Here is a 21624-nt window from a genome sequence, read left to right as displayed (position 1 = left end):
CCTGAGAGTGCTACACTTCTTATAACCACCCTCTTAATATTTAAAGTAAGGATTCTAAAAAGTTAATAGTAGCCCAAGCCATACAACATAAATAGCAAGACCTAAAAGTCACAGAAAACCCTACCCCCACCCTCCGCCCCGCCACGGAACGGCGGAAGAAAAGAGCCCAGGTAGATGTCCCGACAGAGACCTGGGTGTTAACAGAAGAGCAGGTCTTGGCAGAGAGAACTGGCTCCTGGTGTTTCCAAATGTACTTTTCAAAGACTCTCCTCCCTTTTCTTTCCCTGTCTCACCTACCTACTCTTGTGGAACTGGGGAAGCATCCCGAACTTCCTGCACTGTCGAGTAGGAACGTAACTGTTCATGGGCGTGAAACCCTCCTAATAAACGCAGCACAATAGTAACTTTACTGGTCCCCACTCCTCAGACTTCACCTTCATGTCCTCTTTGAAAAGCTGGTTCCAGAAATCGAATCACCAACTAAGTTTCCTCACTGCCTTATAACTGCTGGAAATGGTTACAGTGGATATTGGAATTTAAATTAATTTATAGGAACAAATACTAAACTGTCTCATGCTAGACAAGGCACTGCAGTTCTACAGACACTTATGTGGAAAGTACCGGCCAGTGCTCTCAGGGGAGTGGCTGATCCTCCAGTCCAGAGTCGAGCCACCTGGAATGTTAGGGAACATTTTTACTTAAACACACAAGTGAGGAATGAGGAATGATTTTAGCCTTTTAAAAATGAATGGTTTTTCAAATCGCAAACAACCTCAATCTCCAAAAACTTGCACAAGCATCACATAGTTATGCTTCTGAAACCCCAGAAATCTAAACCCCTGATTTTAATCGTTTGCCCCTTATTTCCTTAACTTTGCACTTTGAAATCCATTCTTCTGTAGCAGCTTAAGGACAACCCAACTGACTCCGTCTGTCGACCACTTCTTCTGGCCAAAGTGCTGACCCACCATCACTCACGAAAAGTGGCCAAGTGACGACAGAGCATCTGATGCTGGACGAGCCCAAACAAACACCCACCCCAACTGGTGAGAGCCTCAGGGGGACGCGAGTGGCTCCGAGGGGCGGTGAAGTCCTGACATTCTGAAAGCAGGCAACACCACTGCCACCCAGGGGGCAGGCGACAGGAAGGAATGACAGTCAGAGGTGTCTTGTTACCTCCCGGGGATTAGAAAGGAATGGAGGCGCTGGCAGGAGAGAGAGGGACAGCGGGAGAGCCACGCCTGTCAGCTCCAACATCCACCCAGAATCCACCCACTGCTCACACTCCCTGCCACTTCACAAACTAGGATCCTGTGCACACCTGTTTCCCAAAATGCACATACAGATTTGTCTCCAAAAGTCCAAAACTGTCACGAGACTTCAGTGAAGAAGTGACTACTGTGCATCCCTACTTCAGAAGGATCAGACACCAAAACCAGGGCACGGGGCTGCAAGGCTTGGGAAACGCTCTCGAAAGCAAGCAATCTGAAAACCAGCACCGCACCCAGCCTGGAGTCACGGACCTGAAAACCACTAGGTCTCTCACAACTCTTTCAATCCTTGGAAACCTAACACAAATCCCTATAAATCTATTACACATGTCCAGAACACAAAGATAAAACCTAGCTCCTAAGACCAGTGCTAAACCAGCACAGACGCATCCAAACGCAGCAGGTAACGAGGACACAACCTTCACGTACGACGGGAACGTGACACTCAAGAAAGGACAAAACAGTGACGATTCCAACAGCAGAATCTTAACAAAAGACAGTGTTGCTCACACAGCCACCTCCCTGAGAAGGGGAGCGGGCAGAGGAGAGCTGTCAGGGACGGCCAGGGCCAGAGGACCTCATCACTGGTCCACGTGAGGTCTGGGAGCGTGCAGGCAGCGGGAGGAACCACGGTGCAAACCTTAGCATGACCTCAGCATCCCTGCATTCAGTCAACATGGAAGGGATCCTGGGAGACGACACAGAGGCAGAGGAAATGTGTGCGTCCTTAAGTGGAGAAAAAACAAATTTCACCATCATAACCCTGTCAGACTGGAGGGAACGTTGTGGAAAATGTGGCCCCAAAATGTCACCCAAAGCACAGAGCAGAAGGGCACCTGCTGTGCAGACTAACGCCTGCAGGGTCCGTAAGGCACGGTGGGCCATCATCTAGGCACGAGGACACCGATGCATTCCACCCACACAGCGTCCTCAGGAAAAAAAGAGTTGTGTTGGGTCTTTTTGGTTTTTTTTAATACGAGACATTGGCTGCCAAACTGTTTTACACAGAATCCCAGTTCAAGGAAGCACTTTGTGTGTCTCTCTGAAAGTGGGTGACAAGTTGACGTGGTTACTGTCCATCTCCAAAGCCACTGCTCGGCTCCATTAACACGGGAGAATCAACACCCTGAACGTAAGAGCCGTCGCCCGCGCCACAACCGCCAAGCACCAAATGCCTGCGCTGGGCAGCCTGCACGCCACGCCCTTCACACACGTCTCTCATTTAATCTCCAAAGAGGGGGTGCTGGTATTACAGCCCAGCGGACAGACTATCAAAAGGAGGCTGCAGCCCTCATTCCTGGGCCCAGGGACTCACAGCTGTGGATGCAAGTGCACCCACCGACCCGGGAGGTCTCCCTGGAGGAGGCAAGAAGACCCTCCCGGGCCAGCCAGGCGTGCACCGGCACATGGCAAAACGCGCACACTGAAGCTCAGGGCTCCCCACCCAGTCACTACACACCTAATTTAAATGAATAATCCAAACTGGACCAACTTTTATGTGCTAAAATGGTTACAATATTTTTAAGTGGTGAAAAACAGGGTAACAAATTGCCAACAACAGGCAGATAGCTAGATAAATATGTACATATCCACACAGGGAAACGCCATATGGCCTTTAACATTATGACCATTTTTTAAAGGACACGGGCAAACGTGAATCTGTCACGTAAAATAAGTAGTAACGATCATGCAACATGATTTCAACTATTTTTAAAAGGCATCTATGTTTATATACACACAAACCTACAGAAACTCAGACTGAGAAGAAATGCTCAGATTTTAGACTATTCTGGTTGATGGGACTCTCAGTGACTTCTTATGTTCTACAATATCATCTGTACATTAACGACAGGCAGATTTCGTCTGCGGGCGCAGGCGGCTCACACGCCGCAGCGCTGGGCTGGGATAAACTTGTCATATCCCCGGTTAATTATTGATGAACCTGGAAACGGCCCTGTTTATTAAAGACTTATGTGCTCTCGAAGACTCGGCCGCACAGCCTGAAGCCTGTAATCTGGCAGAGCAAGCAGTTTCTAGGCTGTAATAGGATTACTCGTGGTGTTCTCATTCAAAGGACAAAATCCAATAAAATACACTGTAGCATGTGTTTGTTTAAATAAAACACTGGTGCATTGTCTCCCACTTCCTCCGCCAGCGCTAATTTACCAGTCAGATCCCCAAGGAGCCATGCTCAGTAACGGAGCTGACACGCAAACAAGAGGGTAAGAGGCTGAAACTACTTCCCTGGCAAGAGCAGAGCACCCACGTGGATCAGATGAGTGGCGGTGGGGACAGGGAGGCTCTGCCCGCCCCCTCCGCCCCGCCCCACCCCACGTCCCCAGAGCTGCCCTGCCGCAGAGCCAGCATTCATGCAATGCAGCAGTTTAAGTAAATGAGAAGTCTGTACATGAAACAGGAAAAATCAAGTTATAGCTGAGTGAATATAAACAAAATGGGAAAAAAATGAAGTTTTACTATAAACCTCTTTTTTAAATATTCCAGCAACATACTCTAGTATAAATGAATTTTTAAATATTTAATGAGCCAAACAGAAACTGCATTTCTTTCATCCATTGAATTGCATAAGAGAATCATTTATTACCTGGGAGACACCAACAGACAGCCTCTAATTATAAAATAAATCCCAAGTCTTCACTAGAGAGCTCACCCAGTCCAGGAACCACCCCCGCCCCACCTCCCACAGACGCAGACGTGGTGCACACGGACCCACACATGCGCAGGGGCACAGACGCCACCCAGACACATACACTCTGGCTGACAGTTTGAGAGATCACAGAACAGAAAATCATTCTACTGGAAGGAACCGGGGGCCTAACTCTCCTTCAAAATGCTGCTCCTCCATTTAGTCAGTCAACACAAAACAGCTCTTTTCCTGTGAGATCATTCCTAAATCTGGCCAGACACGCCCACTTTATGAGGTCCTACGCCACTCAGAGTGAGCACCTGTCACGCAGGAGACCACCTGCCAGTTCAGGGCGCCCTGAGCTGAGCCCGGGCAGCCCTGACAGCCCGGCAGACACGTCCCCTCCCGGCTCCACCTCCAAACCTACCCCCTGCAAAGCTGCCAAGACACTGAGCCTGCTGCCGCCACAGCCGGCACCCCCAAGCAGTGATGGTGCCACGGGGCCCACGGCCCGCTGCACTTCCCTCCGGAAGGTGTGCTAGGAGCCACCATGGGGCTGTGGTGGGAGGACACGATCCTCTGGAGAACCACTCCAGCTCCTGGGGGAGAGAGCAGCGCCGGGGATGGGTCGGCACACTTCACCCGTCAGGACCCAACACACGGACGGGGCCGAGCCGGAAGATCCAAGACACCGTCCAGGGCTACACATGGACGGGTCCAATGCCTCTGCCTGACAGCTTCACCTAACTGCCCGGGTCCGCTGTCTAACTGCCCCCAACTCGCCCACCGTCCAGCCACCCCGGTGACCCGCCAGGATGGAGGCTCGGCCACGTGGAAGGCGCCCTGCTGCTCTCACTCCGACGCACCTCCCGCTGTGCCCAGCACAGGGCCGAGGACAGTCCTGACAGAACGGGGCCCGAACGGTCTTGCCAACCCTTAGAAGGAAGTAAGGAAACAGGAGTGTCCCACATACCCAGCTCAAGCCGCCAGCTTGCTTCCCGCACTCGATCCAGACACTGTCATTAGCACAGCAGCGCCTGCCCTGTCACCGACGCCGGGCAGACTCCACGCCCCAGGGGACAGCAAACACCAAACACACACCTGAATACCCACTCAGGTTCAGTTACAAAAGACAAAGAAGTCTGGCTCCTCACCACCAGGACTATTTCTTCATTAACTCCAGTATTAGTCACAGTTGTCATGCAGTTTTTCCACAAAGGATAAATTTCACTCTCTTCTGTACACTTCATGGAAAAGCCATCCACCACCTGCAACCTGCATGTCCCACTTAATCTTCATGGTGACATCTGAGCACAGTAAGCCCAGAGTGTCAAGCCACAGCTGTCAGCAAGGACAGCAGTCCTCCTGGAGGTGGGGGCTGGGACCTGCACCGCAAGCAAAAGGAACACACCAGAAATCCTTCCTGATGGGACACACAAGCCGTGTTTCTTAAAAGTGCATCCAATTTTATTTACAAGTAATAAAACATGTAATAACAGTAGAAATTATAAACTTCCTTTCAAGAAGCACATGTGTGCACAGTGATGCTTTATATCCCAGTAACTGGACATGTCTATTTTTGGCCCTCCCTGGGTTGTGGGTGGGGGGAGGGGAGGGTGGTGACAGAGACATCCCCAGGGCCGCACAGCAGCACGTGGTGCCAGGCAGAGGGAATGCCACCTAGGGGGCGGAAAGGAGACCGTCTGTCCTGGGACAGCGCAAGCCTCCAACTCTCAGCAAAAAGGCATATAGCTCTGGGCACAGGACAGAGGAAGGAATGGAGGGGCCGAGGTGAGAGCGACTCTGGGCCGGGGCCGCCATGCAGGAAGTGAAGGTGGCCGGGAAACAGAACAACTCTGGGGAGACTGGAGAGGTGACCCATCAGGACCTGGAGAGACGTGCTGGAGACAAAGGGGAAGGGGACAGGGCCAGTTTTCAGGCCAACACAGGTTACTTTTACCTGGAAGGGCCAGCGGACCACACGGACTGGAGAGTGTGGTAATGACAGCTGTCCTGGGGGAGCCTCCCCACTGGGAACATGTGGGGGTCACCACACAAGGGGGAGGGGGCGTGAGTAGCAGACACCCTCGACAAGTGGTGGCTGGACAGCTTCATTCCCAAAGCCTGACACCTACCAATTACACGTCAAGTATCTCATTTTAAGCAAAACTGAATGAACCACATTTAGAGCCTTACAGTGGAGCTGCACCCTGGTCAAAGGCTGGGCACTCAACTGCATGAGTAAAGTGAATTTAACATATGGTCAAACCACCCTTGAAAACTCCATTTAATCACCCAAAAGCACAAGGAGATGCCCCCGCAATGCGGGCACTCAGGGATGGACAGACACCACACAGGGGACAGGGGTCTCCCACCTCCAGTGCCACCCTCATTCCACGCCACAGAGGGTGGCCACCATCACCAGCTAATGTCTGCCTGTCTCTGCTGAGCATGAAGAATTTAGCCGATTAAAATGAAACACCCTACCGATGCAATACCCATAAGCTTCCACCAAAAAACAAACAAAACCCACATTAGAAAAATAACCTCTTTAAACATAACACTTTTTTGGCAAATGGCATATAATCCAAAATATTATCAGATGTTCAAAACTCAATCCATTTTGCAGAATTCTGACTTAGAAAAGTAAGACTCACACTCAAGTTCTAATCAGCTGGAGTCTAATCACTGGAGGAGTTGCCTTCTACACAGCGCTCATTAGCAGGTGGATGAAATTACTTCACTGCCTCGTCGGCACACGAACTCACGTGCACACGGCTACTTCACCATTCCAGGAAAGGCATCTACAGTGGTGCAGCCGCCCTGAACCTCTCAGAGAAGCTGCCGTGTAACCTAACGTGTTCTCATCAGTCTCCTTCTGCAGCACAGCCTGGGAAAGCTGTCAGACCATGAGTTAAGAACTCAGAATACTTCTTAGGTCTGTCAGCCTTGAAAGTTCAGGACATACATTTTACTGCTGTGCCCAGATCAAGAAAAGGACAATTTTAAAACATGACACAAAATAAAAAGACTAAACATTTGATGTTAGATGCAACACACACACACATCCCAAGAGCAGAATAAAGATGGTCACAAGCCCCTCTGGACACTCTGGCTTTGACAAGCGGAGCCAGCGTCCCCTACCCCAGAATCTGGGCCGCTCCGTGACTGGTCTGGCCCAGAGAAGACAGGGGTAATGACTCTGTGCTGGCCTCCAGGCCTAGGTCTCCGAAGAAGTCTTTCCTCTCCTGACTCTTAGGACATCCTCTCCAGGCCCTGAGCCCTGCACATGGGAGACATGACGACCAGGTGCTCCAGACAACAGGCCCAGGAGACCCCAGCTTCTACCAAGGAGCGAACAAGGAACCTCCAGCCAAGGTCACCTGCCAGCAGAATGACCCCGAGAAACCCCAGGTGGAGCCCCGCCCAGATCCCCAACCCTCCAAATCCAGGGATGTGATCAGTCGTTGACTGAAGAAGCCATGAAGTCCTGGGTGCTTTGTTATGCGGCAACATCTAAATATACGTGGATTATTAAACAACATTGTTACTAACCAACTTATCGTTAAGTGCTATTTGAAACTGCTCCATAAGAAACAGTTCTCACAGGAGCACTGTCCCCAGACACATCATGCCTCTAACTAAAGCAATTCCTAACAGGTCTGCAAGATTCAGTGCAAGTCCTTGGAGCTGCAGAATACATGAAGACAATGTTTTAAATGTCCTCACGGAGACCTGCACTTTACCGCTCTCAAGCACCCTTGAGGAAATGGCTTCCCATCTTGATCACCTCTCGCCGGTCACACCATGAGTGCCCAAGCCTCACGGTAGCGGCCCCAGGGGCCCTGGGAGCGGGGGAGGGCCAGGGCTGCAGGGATGCCAAGAGCCCGGCCCCCGTGCAGATGGTCCAGATGACGGCCCACATGAAGAATGACAGCTCGGGCATCTGTCCCCTCTTCCTGACTTCAAGTAACAAAGGAGATGTATAAACACCTGGGAGACAGGAGCCAGGACGCCAGGAAACACAAAACCAAGGCTGCGTTCAAGTTAATAAAGCTGATCGGGGGGGGGGGGGGGTGCAGCAGGCAGCGCCTCCAGCCGTGCTCGGGTTCAGGGGCACGTGTCTGCCCTCGGCCTTAGGCTCTGGGCTGTGCGGACCGGGCTGTCGGAGGGGAATATCCCAGGCAGCCGAGTGTGCAGCGAGGAGAGGAAGCCCCTGCCCCGTGGGTGTGCCTACGCCTCCTCTCCCACGGTTTCCCCAGCACACGGGGCTGAGCCACCAGCAAGCCGGGAAAGAAACTGCAGCTGAAGGAGCATTCGGTCCACCGCCCACAGGCCCTCCTTACCCAAACCCAAGTGTGAGCTGTCCTGTTTCTCCACATCACAGGCACCAGAGGACCTCCTCCCACTCACACAACTGGGGTGATTCACTGGTGTGACCTTTCCTCCCGCTCACCCCCGACCCCCGTGCAGTCTTTTTACTGCTCCTCCTGGACCTTTCACTCATTTCCATCACTGAAAGACCAGGCGTTGTGAAAAGCTAACGGCTAAGACCAAGGATACCTACCAAGGCGCCGTCAAGTGTTTCCACAACTAAAGCTCAAACCGAACAGGCAGGAGGAATGAGTGACTTAAAGTCAGAAATGAAAGTGTAAGACTGAGCTACTGTCACGAATGTGGCCAACCTGTGAGCGCCCTGGCTGATCCTCTCAACTCGTATTCCGGAAATTTCCGCGCACAGCTCCAAGGGGCGGCAGGTCCCACGTCACACAACACAACACAACCACCCCAAGCACGGAGGGCGAGGCTGCGCTAACCCAGCGGTCCTCCACCCTGGCGGCACGGGGACGTGCCCGAGGAGCTTGGAACAAGGACCGGGACCGGGACTGAGACCAGGCCCAGGACACCCCCACCCCTCGACCCCGCCCCGGAGACCTGCTTCCCGCGCCTGAGGGAAGGCCGGGCATCGGGTGCCCCTACTTGCAGCCAGGGCGGAGAGCGACTGCTCTGGAGTCATCTGGGGACCTGGTTAAAACGCAGCTTCTGAGAGTCTGGGGCGGGGTCCACGGCTCCAACAAGCTTCCAAGGAGCGAGGCCAGTGCTGCGGGTCCTCAGACCACACTTGAGCAGCAAGGCGCTTCGACGTCCAGCCAAGCGCACAGGCGCCAGGCCTCCTTGACCCGGCCAGCTCCGACTCCGAAGGGGCACTTCTTCCTAAGCCCAGGGGCCGGTCGGAAACCCAGCTCTCTCCTCCGACGGGTACCGTTCACCTCACCCCGAGGGTACTGCAGGGGCTCGAGGCCTGGCAGGTGCACGGGCTCGGGCAGGCCGGAGAAGACCGGCAGAGGCGTGGGTACCTCCGATGTGCCCTCGCGGAGGAAGACCCGGGCTGTACGGCGGCTGGAAAGCCCCTCCCCTTATCACCCGGGCCCACCACGTGCACCCACGGGGCGCCGGCGCGCGTGGGCAGCGCGCGTCCTTGGGCCCCAATCAGGGGGCCGCGCGTGCGGAACAACACTGCTGAGTCACCGCGCACCTGCCCACAGGCGGCGAGGGAGCCTGGCCTGCCCCGTTTCCCTCCGCTGAGGAGCAGCAACCGCCTAAAGCGCGGGGGCCACGGCAGCGAGTCGCCCGCAGCCCCAGTGCCGGCTCCGCAGCCGGAGGTCACAGCAGACGCACAACTTGCTGCCACTTCCTTAGCCCTCCTCAGCCCGAGCGTCCTCCCCGGTAAGCTCGGGGTTGCAGGCACACCAGCAACTTCCCTGGGAGTCACAAACACACCTGGAGCGCTGAGCCCAGCGCTTAGGGCCCAAGACAAAGCGCCCCAAGGCGCTAGGCTTCACTCTTCATAAAGAGGGCGTCTGCCGACACCACTGGTTCCTGTGCCCCTCCTCCCCACCGGAAGCTCCTCAGTCAGCTGGGGCCGAGAAGACGCCACGCGTATCGCTGCCACGCGTATCGCTGTGCGGGGTACCTTCTCAACAACTCCCCCACCTGAAGGGCGGGTAAGTAATGCCCTTGATACAGCACCTCTTGTGCAAGAGCTTCCGGTCATCTGTCCTGACCCGAAAAGCTTTTCTGCACCGAAAGCAAAGACAGACCTGAAAGTACCACTCCCCCAGATCAATAAAGGAAGCGGCTTCCCTCCCGGTCCCCAAAACGCCTCTGCTTTGGACTAAAATCCCACCCCAACCACCCGTCAAAACAGACTAAGCTCTGTCTAAAACTCTCCCGGGTAAAAGGGTAAAACTTAAATCTTCTCACCAAAAACAAATAAATACGGGAGGCGGTGACTGTGTTAACTTGATGGGGGGAGCTCTGCGCAATGTGTATGTATATCAAACCACGGCGTGAACTTTAAATATCTCACAATTTTATTTGTCAATGACACCTCAGTAAAGGGGGGGGGAGCTCCCCCAGAGTTATTTCTCTTCGGTTTTGTTATGAAATGCTGGAGTGTTCTGCAAGGCACCACTCACCACTTTCATTACAAACCACGAAACACAGGAAGCTGCAAATGGAAGAGACGGGTATAAATTTCAATCTCCCACGCTGGATGTCTCTCACGTCCTGTATGAAACAAAGGCTTTGGATTTCAAAGGCACTCATGTGAGACAATGTTTACAAATACTGGAAGGGATCAAAGTCAAACAGGGTCTTGCACAACTAGATAAGCTTTATTATTTTAATCACCACTTAGCAACTTCCCTAAACACATATGCTGAGAGGGAGGAAGCACCGCTTTAATTAGTAAGCTGTTTAAAGTCCTCCAAGAGAGGAAAACAAGTCTCAGTACTGTGGTGGGGAAAAGGCGAATAAGAGGTGGTGGTCTGGAGCACGAAGCCAGTGGGCTGTGATGACCTGGCAGGCCTGACTCCGCAGCCCAGCCACACCCAGAGCCAGGCAAGCCTCCCCGACACCACTCCCCACTCGGATGATGAACAGGTCAGTTCTTGGGTGAAGCTTCCAGCTGACTGGCGCTGGGTGTCTTTAGCTGAACTAAGGTATTAAAAGTCGAATCAGTGTACCGACCCAGGCAAAAGATGCTCTGTTGCTCACTTACTGCTGACTAAGTAGCTGCCTCAAAATCACCGTCTTGAAGGTCCAGAGAGGCGTAAAGAAGTGTTACGGGCACGTGAATTATAGAGGCTTATATAATAAGGGGTTAGAGAGGTCACAAAAACGCCGGCTTTCTCGTTGTATTTTACAACTCAGATTCTCTCTTTGAGCTCCAGGGGATTCTCAGAACTCCCACTAGTTAATAAACACCAAGGGTCTTTAAATTAAAACATCTGTGCATTGTGTAAATATCGATCGTACTTACAACTTCTAGTGCTGCTCTTTCCAAGTTTCAAAAGATTTTAATGGAAAATGTGTAACCAATGCCTTTTAAAATATGGTAAATAGAGCAAAGAAACTTTACGTAATCTCCATTCATCTAACAGTGTAGCACCTGCAAGTGTTTTATAAAAATCACAAGGGCTAATAGCAGAGAAAGGCGCACAGCTACGAAGACAGACACACCCCCTGATCTGCAGAAGAATCAGCTTTAACTACTGGGTTATCAGAACATTCTTTTTCCCGATTTCCAACTGGTTTATTAGTAAGTACTAATACTGGGATTTCTATAGTACTTTTAAGAATAAAGTGGTAACCCTTTTAACAAGTCATCTTGAAAAATGACAACTGGTATCTTAAATGAAAATCAAGTTGCCTTGAAGAATTAGCCATTAAAAGTGGCCCTATCTACGTGTAAAACTTGAAAGAAAAAGCTAAAACTCACTAAGAGTCTATAAAATGACAGAAGAATTATCTACATTAAATCCCTTGATCTCCATTACTGTCAACAAACAAAAACATTCCCAAATTACAGGCAAGAAGACTGAGGCTCACAGAGCTGGTGGGACGGGCCAAAATTCAAAACTACTGTGTCCAAAACCGAACACTAGAAAAGTTCTTCCACTGTGGACATCCTTGGAGCAACTAAACCAGCATCAGTGGGATTTTGTTTCTTACGTTGTGAGAGACTTTCTGAGAACTGTTTAAGGGAGAACTTTTTCACCAGACATTCAATTTCCCACATCTAGAGCAGTTCTAAGCAGGATGAGAAGAAGCAATTTAGAAGCACTTCTTCACTGGAAAAAGCATTCTCAGCAAAAAGCAAGGGAGCAGTACAGCTAACAGCTACTCCGTTTCACCTCCTGCAATGCTTTTTCACCTTCTCTCCTCAAACTCTCAACAATCCCATGAAGGATGTGGTTTTAGAAGCCAAGGATCCTGGGCTTCCAGAGGTTACTGATCCTGCTCTCAGACAAATGATGCAACCTCCTCCTCTGCGTCGCCGCCCAGAGTGTGTCACGGGAAGTGCCCGCCTCCTAGGAGAGAGAGATCCACCACCAAACTTTCCACCTCCAGCTAATTGTGTGTTTGCAAACATCTGTGTGCTAAGAAGTGGGTCACAAAATACAAAAGATAAACCTGAATCCACCATAAAAACTTCAGGGTTTTATTAGCTTTCCAGGTTTCCTTGAAAAAAAAAATTTCCCGATAGTATGTGCTTTATAATTTAAAATATGACCCATTTCCTATTCATCAGACAGAACAAACGCTGAAAAACCACCACTTTCCAGATGCAGCTGCTTAAACAGCCATCCATCCAAGTGACGCACGTTCACTTAGAGGTCCTCTTGGTTTGTCTGAAAGGTTTTTTCCAGCTCTCTAACAAAGTGGTAAAGGTGCCAAATCCTACATTCAGCTTCAGTGGATTCAGTGATGAGTCGCATCCCGTGTGGCGGTCGGCACATGCCACCTCCCTCCTCTGCAGGTGCTGCTGGCTGCTGTGAGAGAACCCCAGCTCAGGGTGCAGCCCTGCCGGGCAGGAGCCTGGCCAGCCACTCTTCACACAGGACCCTGCACACTGGAGTTCAGAGTCACAAGCTACACACCTTAAATGCCTTCGTGTGTTCCCTGGAAAATGGTATATTTTTTAATTCTGGTTTTTAATATTAGATTTAGAAAAAAAATTAAAACACAAACATGAAAAAACTTCCCAGTTTTTTTACTTTAGACTTTGAAGAACTAAATCAAAACACTCAGTGTCGTACCAGCCAGCTGCACAGAATCTGTACTCTCTTCAGTGGTTTTGATCTGTTAATACAACATATTTAAGTGTTTAGCAATTTTAGGTTTCTGACATATAGCAAGTTGTTTTCTGAAATAAACATAGAAAAGAAAACATTGATTTTTATCACAGAATTTCCCAAAGAGGACTTTTCAGAAACATAAACTCTGTCATACAGATTCGCTCTCTAATCCGCAGGGAAGCAACACAAGCCACCAGAAGAACCACCACCAGGAGGAAAATAAGCCCCGGAGGCCGCCTCGCCGTGTCTGAGCGCTGAGAGCCTTACAGGCGGGGACGTCCCGACTTGACCGTCATCTCTAAAACCGCTTTACGTGCACCGCCGTAAGAACACGGAGGTGTGAGTGCGCGTGCGTGCACACACCACGCGTCTCGGATCATGCGGAGCCACACACACATTTAGCTACACTTCACAAAGGAAATGGCCACAAGTCACTTCTGAGCATGTAATTTACCCTAAAAGACAGCGAGGAATGCTGAGGGACAACAGCCTAACTTTCAGACAGCGTGTGCCTGCCCCGGGGACACGCCCGTCACTGCACAGGAGGTGAGTGAGGGGGACATTCCACAGTGGGGGGGCTCTCCTGTCTGCAAAGGCACTGCACACCCCCAGGCCTCTCAGTTTAGGCTACCAAGACCAACCACGCAGACTCAGGGCTTCTGTGGCTCGGGGGACGGACAGCGGGAGCCCAGCCCGGAACCTCTGAATGTGGGAAGATGAAAATGGGAAAAGTGATGCTCACAGAGCTTGTGGGATCTGCCAAAGCTTGAAACTACAGACCAAAACCAAAAGCTGGAAAAGCTCTTCCACCATGGGCATCTCTGGGCGTCCAGGTCAACTGCAAAGGCAGCTGGTAGCTGGGTGGGCGGGACTCTCAGGTGGGGAGAACAGGGCAGAACAGGTGAACAGTTAGCTGGTGAAGCCTTGACAGGGGCCGGGGGGACTGGGGACTCAGAGGCTTACTGCACAGCACAGGGTAGGGCAGGCGGCTTAAGAAAGCAGGTCCACACACTATGGAAAACTCCTAGAAGTAGCCAGCCTTCACCTGAGGTTTTTGAGCATCTCTGACACAGAAAAACACGATTTATGGGACTCTCAGCACATAAAACACCTTAAAATGGGGCTTTGTTCACAATAGCTAATGTAGTCTATCTTTTTAACATCTTTCTTGAGGCAATGATGTAATTTAACATTTAGCCATTTAAAGTGTACAATGCAATTATGTTTAGTACATCACCACTGTCTAAATTTAGAACATTTTCATCACCAGAAAACCAACCCCATCCCCATAAACAGTCACTCACCATTACCCCCGACCCTCAGCCCTGGCGACGACTATTCCCGTTCTGGACCTTCCATGCACATGGACTTCATGACTGGCTCCCTTCATGTAGTACAACGTTTGCAAGGTTCATCTTTGGTAACACTCGGGTCAGAGCTTCATCCTTCGGATGGCTGAATAATTTTCTAATGTATGGATAGACCACGCTCTGTTCAGTTGATAGACATTTGGGTTATTCTGTCTTCTGGCTATTAAGAACAATGTTGCTACAAACGTTTATCCACATGTTTTTGTGTAGACACGTGTTTTCATTTCTCATGCATGGGGGGGTTATTTTTAAGAGGAAAAAATAAGTAATTCACATTTCAAGTCATTTAGAATGCAGCTTGAAATTTTATTTCTAACTTCCAGTATTAGTTGATGGAGGAAAAAAGAATAAACAAAAGTAGTATTCAGCCGCACGAACCACATAAAGACGGCAGGCCACACACAGGAAGACATAGCTACAGAGGAAAGTCATTTTTACATAATCCTTCCAAATGGAAAACAATTTTAACAGGATAAAATAATGACTAAAAGACAAAAAACAATCACCTTTCTACCATGTTCACAGAACTTTGCACTTCTTTTCATAAAGGTTTTTCTATTCTCCATGCAAAACAGAAAAAAATACCAAAAATAGGCAAAAGGTATAAATTTATTGAGCCCCCCCTCTGCTGCGGGTGACCCTGGTGGCAGCCATGACTACTGTGTGGGTGGCCCAGGAGAGCACAGTGTGGGCCTCGCCCCCAGAAAAGCACCCCCACCTGTGAGAAGCACCTTCCTGGACCAATTTTACACATTTCTTTCCAACCTTGAAAAAAATGCAAAGGGCTCTGCTCACCTTTCAAGTGTTCACTGTCACCCACCTGCATCCAACTCTACAGGCAGGGAAAGACCTCCCAGGACAGATGGAGCGTCTGCATAAGTGGGACTTTGAATGTCACCTCCGTGCCCAGTTCCTCCACGTTCAGCAGGAGCCCAGAGCACCCCCTCTGCAACTCTCAGGTCCTCAACGTCTCTGTTCACTCCTGGCACTTACCCACGGGCCCCAACTGACAGGATGAGAAGCGCCAGACCCAGCACAGGTGTCTCGGGGCCAGATTCCTGCACGGCCCTGGCCACCTGCCCTTGAACCAGGCCCAATGCAAACCACCGGGCAATCCCTCTGCCTGGTCTGAAAAACAGCCTGAACTCCCTGAAAATAGCTGACAGAAAAGAATAACTTCCAGGGACTCCAAAATCACACGAAATCCTAGTTTGAGTTGGAATCTCTTTGTGCCAATATGCCGAACATGCCAGACCTTAAAGTCCTTAAAACTGTACAGTCTCCAAAGTGAAAGTGCGCTTTTCGCGTGGGAAGGCGCGTGATGTGTGTGCCCCACGCCGCGCGCACCCCAGCCTCCCCCACAACTACCCGCCAGGCCGGGCAGGGCCGCCGCCTTCAAGCGCGCACCTCCCCTGCGGGCCGAGAGGCAGTTCTGTCCTGAAGCCAGCGCCCCGAAGCGCCCACAGCAGAGCCCGTTCCCGGGGGTCGCACAGGCGTTGGGGCGGGGGGGGGGTCCCGGGGAAGCCCCAGGCAGGGGCACCTCGGGCGGTCTGGGCACGCGGCGCCGGGCTTAGGCTGGAGCAGGCACGGAGCACGTGTTCCAGGCGGAAGAAACCGAAAATGCTGCACAAAGGCAGCAAGTGCCAGCGGTCCAGGCGGGCAGGGGTGGGGTCTGGGGAGGGACAGGCTGGGGGTGGGGGGAGGCCTGCAGGGGGCAGGCCCTGCTGAGGGAAAGCGGGTGTAGAAGAGTTCGCCGAGATGTGCATTTTAGAAAGGCCAGACTTTCAAACACGTTTCGTGTATTTTTCCTTTTTGAAAGGGAAGGCAGGAAAATGTTAATGAAATAATAAATTTTATTTCGTTTCACTACTCAAAAATACTGTCATTCAAACTCTGCAACAATATAACTATGTCCCTAAAAGTTTCAGTTAAGCTTGTAAATGTGTAACAACATGCAGTCAATCCATCTGCTCACAGAAAGTCTCACACCAACCACAAGATTTTCCATAAAAACCATGACTTATGTGGTTTTAGTAATCAACATCCCTCCCTCCCAAAAAGGAAAGCACATTTTCAAAAGTTCCTGTCCATAAATTTAAGTTTTTCAAATAACAACAAACTGCTAGTAAATAACTCAAGGTTTCCACACTTGAAGGACAGAAGCAGTGGCCCCAACAGCAGAGGCCCAGAAATCAACCTAGAGCCAAAATCCATGACTTTTATGTCCCCTGCCCCCCACCACACACACACACACTGTCTCTCTCACACACACACACACACACACACAATTTGCTCTTCTGGTTGTGGTGCTGCTTAGGCAAAGATTAGCATTTCTACCCATTCTTTAGTTCAGCTACACACTGCCTTCTTAAGCAAAGACCAAACAGGAAGAGGAGACCACTGGGGAGTTTCAGAAGCAGTAAAACTGCGTGGTGAGTAAAGCATATTAGGGATCCACATGCAGTACCGAGGGGACCCTGTTCATCACCCCACTCAGGACTCACGTTAACCCTGCAAGGGAGCGACCCGGTTAGGAGATGAGACAATGTGGCTCTGTAGGGCTGGTTTGCCCAAGGTCAAATGGTGAAAACACCTAGGTCTTCAAACCCAATCCAAAGGTCGCACCCCCCCCCCCGCAGAAGAGGGCTGTGGGGGATGGGGAGTGAGCTAAGAGCCACGCCCCTCCCTCACTTCTCTCCCTACTGAAGAGCAGGAGCACTGGTCCACCTGCTGCCCCGCCCAAATGCCCTGTCCTGCACCAGCACACGGCAGGAGTCCCCAGCTCTGCCCCAGTGTTCCTCGTCCTCCTCCGCTTGGTCCCGCCCCACCATCGGACTCGAAGGCACCACAGGAGCCAAAGAGCCCTGGGGCCCAATCACCTTTGTTCAGACCGCTGCCCTTCCTGCAATGCCTCCCCAACACCTGTCAGAACACTCCATATCCACACGCCTGGACCCACTGCTGACCCACAGAACCAGAACACCTCAGCCAGGCAGGCGCCTTTTGAGGTCACCCCACCATCCAGTTAGGAAGCACTGCCCTAAACCAAGGCCAGTCTTCCCACTTACCAAGCACAAGGCAAACCCTAGTGATTACATGAGATTCCCCCACCGACGCCACCATGACCCCTCCCATCTCTGAAATCCAGAAGCAACTGCTATTCGTCTGCACCACCCTGTTACCGATCAATGCTGCTCTCCTGTGACTGACAGTCTAATATACTCACCCTGCCTCCTAGATTGCATTCTTGAGTGTAAGAATTCAGTCTTACATTTCTTCATAAAGCATGAGATTTGTACAGCAGCCATTCAACAAATCAACAATTTTTTAAAAAACAAACAAAAACCAAGCATGGAGATTTTCGTATCTTTCTCCTAGCCAGAGTTTGGATGCACAGCAGGAAAAATGGGAAATCTCAGGCCTGCCCTGATCCCCTCAGAATTAAGAAGGGGCCATCAAAGCCCTGAGAAAGCAAGGCACCAGACCACAAAGCCGGGGCAGGTGGCACTCTGCACCTGTGTCCACCAGGGACCACAGGGGAGCCGGGCCGCAGACACGTCCACAGAGAAGTCCGTGTACCCGGGTCCTTGAAGTCTAGCAGGGCACCTTCCTTAGAGACGGTCTGGACAAGGATGGGTGGATGGGAAGCAATAGCCAAAACATTTGCACCCATCAGTGATCACAAACAGAAAACCCTTTTTCACTAGAGGAAGAAAAAAATGCTACAAGTAAGTGTAAGCCTTCAAGTATCTGCTTCCTGAGAACATTTCTGGTATTAAGTCACACCACTCCATGGCCCAGAAGAACTGACTTGTTTAACCTGAAAACCACTCAAATACAATGTCAAAAAATTAGCCCCACCACACCACAAAATGCTCTCTGCAGAGAAAGGCTTAGACGCTCAGGATCCTTCTTTCCCCTTTCCTGTTTGTCTTTTCTCTTTTCACCTTGGTCGGTTTTAACACAAAGCCACAAGCATGCTCTTCCCCCATCTTCCCCACCAGATGGGAGCTCGTCATGGCACCTGTCACCTAGCAACCAAATGCCACTCCACAGCTACCCAGGTCCTCACACAGAATTTATCATGTTCTACTCAACAGTAAAGGGTAAGGAAGAGATAAGAGAATAAAAGTTAGAGTAAGTGTTACTATGTGTTTGCTCCATACTCATGTTAAAGCGGGTGGGAGAAGGCAGAGTGACTCCTGTTTAATTTCAGCCACTCCCTAATCATTTCAGAGGTAAAATTAAGAGTGGACCTGGAAGACAGTCTGAGAGGCAGCAGTCTTGTGAGCCGGTGACTACTCTGCAGAACACAAAACCCATCTTAAAATGTACCTGCTGACCTGTGAGCTGCACTTCAAGAGAATTTTAATAATTCTAGAAACCCCTGAATCATCCCTGAATCGTTTATATCCAACCCCAACAACACCGTCACTCTGAGACTCGCCCTTCCTTCCTCCCTCTGCAGCAGGCCATCACTCTCACACCCACCCTTCCACACGCGGCTCTGAGCTCTTCTCCCGGGGAGCCGACCACGCTCCCAGGTCACTGTGAAACCTCCACCGCTGATACCTAAGAACAAGGTCCAGCCCTATCCCCGAGGCCTCTCTGCTCCGTCTGCCCGGCATCCCCGCGCCATCTGCTCCCACTGCATCGCCACACGCCAGCTGCGCGGCCGGCCACCTTCACCTGGAGGTCCATAGGGAGCCTCTCCCCCAGACTCTCCCGGTCCCGGGGGTGCCCAGCACCCCGGGGAAGTGCCTTGGACACAGTAAGTGCTGGAGAATTCCTGTGGAACGGACAAACGACTCAATCAAACAACTACGTCTGTGTCTCCCAAACAAGCTGTTCAACCAACATGCATCGGGTGCATAACAAAATATGACTAATTTTAAGCATGTAAATGTTTAAGCATGTAAATGACTAATTTTTAAGCAAGTAAAGTTTAAATTAAGCATGTAAGCAAAGAAATGTGGATCACTCCCGCCCCTCAGGAACTTGAGCCACTGCAGAGTATACATTATTGTATTTCTCTTTCCTTTCAAGATTTATTTTGTTGGTTTCCTGAGTCATGTGCAACCCGATTATTGACACAGAACATTCAAATCACAAATTGCCAATCCTTTAAAATGCTAAATGTAGGTTCAGGGGGATTCCCCCCTCCACAGAGGTTCAAGATAAACAGGTGCCCAATTTCCACAAATTTTATTTGATTTTCACTAAAAAAAACTTTAACCAAGTGTATCATTTTAAAACAGTTAATTAAGGTCAACATCTTCCACCATTGTCAGGTAATTAAACATCGCTAAGATTATCCTTAAAAGGCCAAATTTATGCTATTTTTTCTCTGTACTGAAAATAGTGTAAAAAGTTTTTTTCTTCTTAAATTTCAAAGAGACTTTAGAGAACGCCACCCCAGCACCCCGTATACACTCAATCAGGCGGACAAAGCCACCGTCCCCCTCACCTGCGGCCCCAAAACCCACAGGACCCAAACCACTCCAACGTCGGGGACAAAAAGGAAACTGTAAAAGTGAATGTGCTTTCCACCCGACATTACTCTCCGGAAAAGGAAATATCCTCAGGTGCTTGGGAGAAATCTGGGAGGCGTGGGCTGTTGTCAAACAGACACAGACGATAAAACAATTTAACAAAACGCTTTTTCACTTCTGACACGTTGTAGAGGAACGCAGTTAAGAGCAGACCATGTTATCACTCCGCGAGGAAAGAGGGAAATCTATTCAACCCCAGAACCGGGCGCCGCAGCCCGGGCTCCGCATGGAGCAAGACGGGTCCACGCAGAGGTGCTGGCCGGGAAACTCGTCACCCAGGGACCAACTTCGGGCACCGAGGTGCGGGGCTCCAGCAAAGCCTGCGAGCCAGTGGGAGTGGGAGTGGGAGTGGGACCCCCGCCCGGCACCGAGGGGCGCCCCCCGCCCGGGGGCCCCAGCGAGCCACTCCTGGCGCGGGGAGCGAACTCCTCCGCCAGAAAAGTTCCCGGGCCCGGCCTCCGCCCGCGGGCCTGCGCGGGGAGCCGGGAGCGCAGCCGGCGGCCGGGAGGCAGCGCGTCCGGCCGGGCTCCGCGCGCCGGGGCGCGGCTCGGGATCGGCTCCCGGGAGGTTCGAGGCGCCGCGGCCCGGCCCGGGGGAGGCGGCGCGGCGGCGCGGGGCCCGGCGCGGGGAACTTGGCGGCCAGCGCGCGGGCGGGGGGCGGGCGGGGGGCGCAGGCCGGGCAGGCGCCGCGCGCTCCGTCTCCCCGCCTCCCGCCTCCTCCCCTTCCAGGAAGCGCCATATTGATCCCGGCGCTCCCTCCTCCGCCGCCCGCCCCTCCGCCGCCCGCCCCCGGCCCCTCACCTTGGCGATGGCCTTCCGGTAGCGGGTCACCGCTTGCTGGATGAGGCTGAAAACTTTCATGTGGCCGTCCCCGCACGGCACGACCACCCGGGTCCTTCCGAAGCACACGGTCACTTTCATGCCGCCGCCGCAGCCGCCGCGGGCCGGCCCGCGCCCCCTCGGTGACCGCGGCCGGAGCAGCGGAGCGCCCGGGCCCGGGGCGGCTGCACGCGGGGCGCGGGGCGGGAGCGGGCGGAGGCTAGGGGCCGGGGCCGGGGGCCCTCTCGGCTCGCATGCCCGGCCCGCCGCCCTCGCCTCTCCTGGCCTGGCCTGGCCCGGGGCTCGCCCGCCTGTGCCCGCGCGGCGCCGCAGCCTCCGGCCACCTGTTCGGCGTGTCGGCGCGCTCGGCGGCGGGGCCGTGTGGCGCTGGCGCGGCGCTCGCTCCGAGCCGCGGGGGAGGGGACGGCGGCGCGGGGAGGGGCAGGGAGAGGCGGGGCCCCAGGGGCGGGGAGAGGAGGGGAGGGGCGCAGCAGGGAGGGGAGGGGAGGGGAGGGGCGCAGCAGAGAGGGAGGGGATAGGAGGGCGGGGAGGAGGAGGGGGGAGGGGAGGGGCGCGGCGGGCCCACAACACTGAGCACGCGAGGCGCCGGGGTGCGGGGCGGGGCGCACGGCCACCTCCCTCCGCGGGCGCGCGCCCCCGCCCCCCGCCTGCCGCGTGCTCTCTACAGCCCCCATTCCTTTGTCACTGTGAACCCCCTTCCCCGGGCGCTTGGGCAGGGGCGGAATCGCGCCCCAGAGGGCCTGGTGCTCCCGCCCGGGGCCTCCCACCCCGGCGGCCAGGCGGAGTCGAGGCAGCTACGCGTCA

At 52.5% G+C, this 21624-nt stretch overlaps 1 protein-coding gene across 16 annotated transcripts in view; it reads right to left on the bottom strand.

The window, feature by feature from the left end:
- The window catches only part of LOC105099564 (partitioning defective 3 homolog), a 535951-nt gene extending 514999 nt beyond the window's left edge, over positions 1-20952 (bottom strand). For 9 of the 16 annotated variants that reach the window (XM_064479502.1, XM_064479498.1, XM_064479501.1 and 6 more), the window contains exon 1: positions 20782-20951. In XM_064479502.1, the coding sequence (XP_064335572.1) occupies positions 20782-20901 (120 nt within the window). In that variant the 5' untranslated portion in view covers positions 20902-20951. Of the gene's footprint in view, positions 1-20781 lie in introns of all 16 variants that reach the window. The other 7 variants (XM_064479503.1, XM_064479507.1, XM_064479509.1 and 4 more) reach the window with 2 other exon arrangements.
- Between the last annotated feature and the right edge of the window lie 672 nt (positions 20953-21624).

Source organism: Camelus dromedarius, chromosome 26 (assembly GCF_036321535.1).
Source record: "Camelus dromedarius isolate mCamDro1 chromosome 26, mCamDro1.pat, whole genome shotgun sequence".
NCBI classification, from domain to species: Eukaryota; Metazoa; Chordata; class Mammalia; order Artiodactyla; family Camelidae; genus Camelus; species Camelus dromedarius.
The sequence above is the reverse complement of the archived record's forward strand: the minus strand, read 5'-3'. Positions and strand labels throughout refer to the sequence as shown.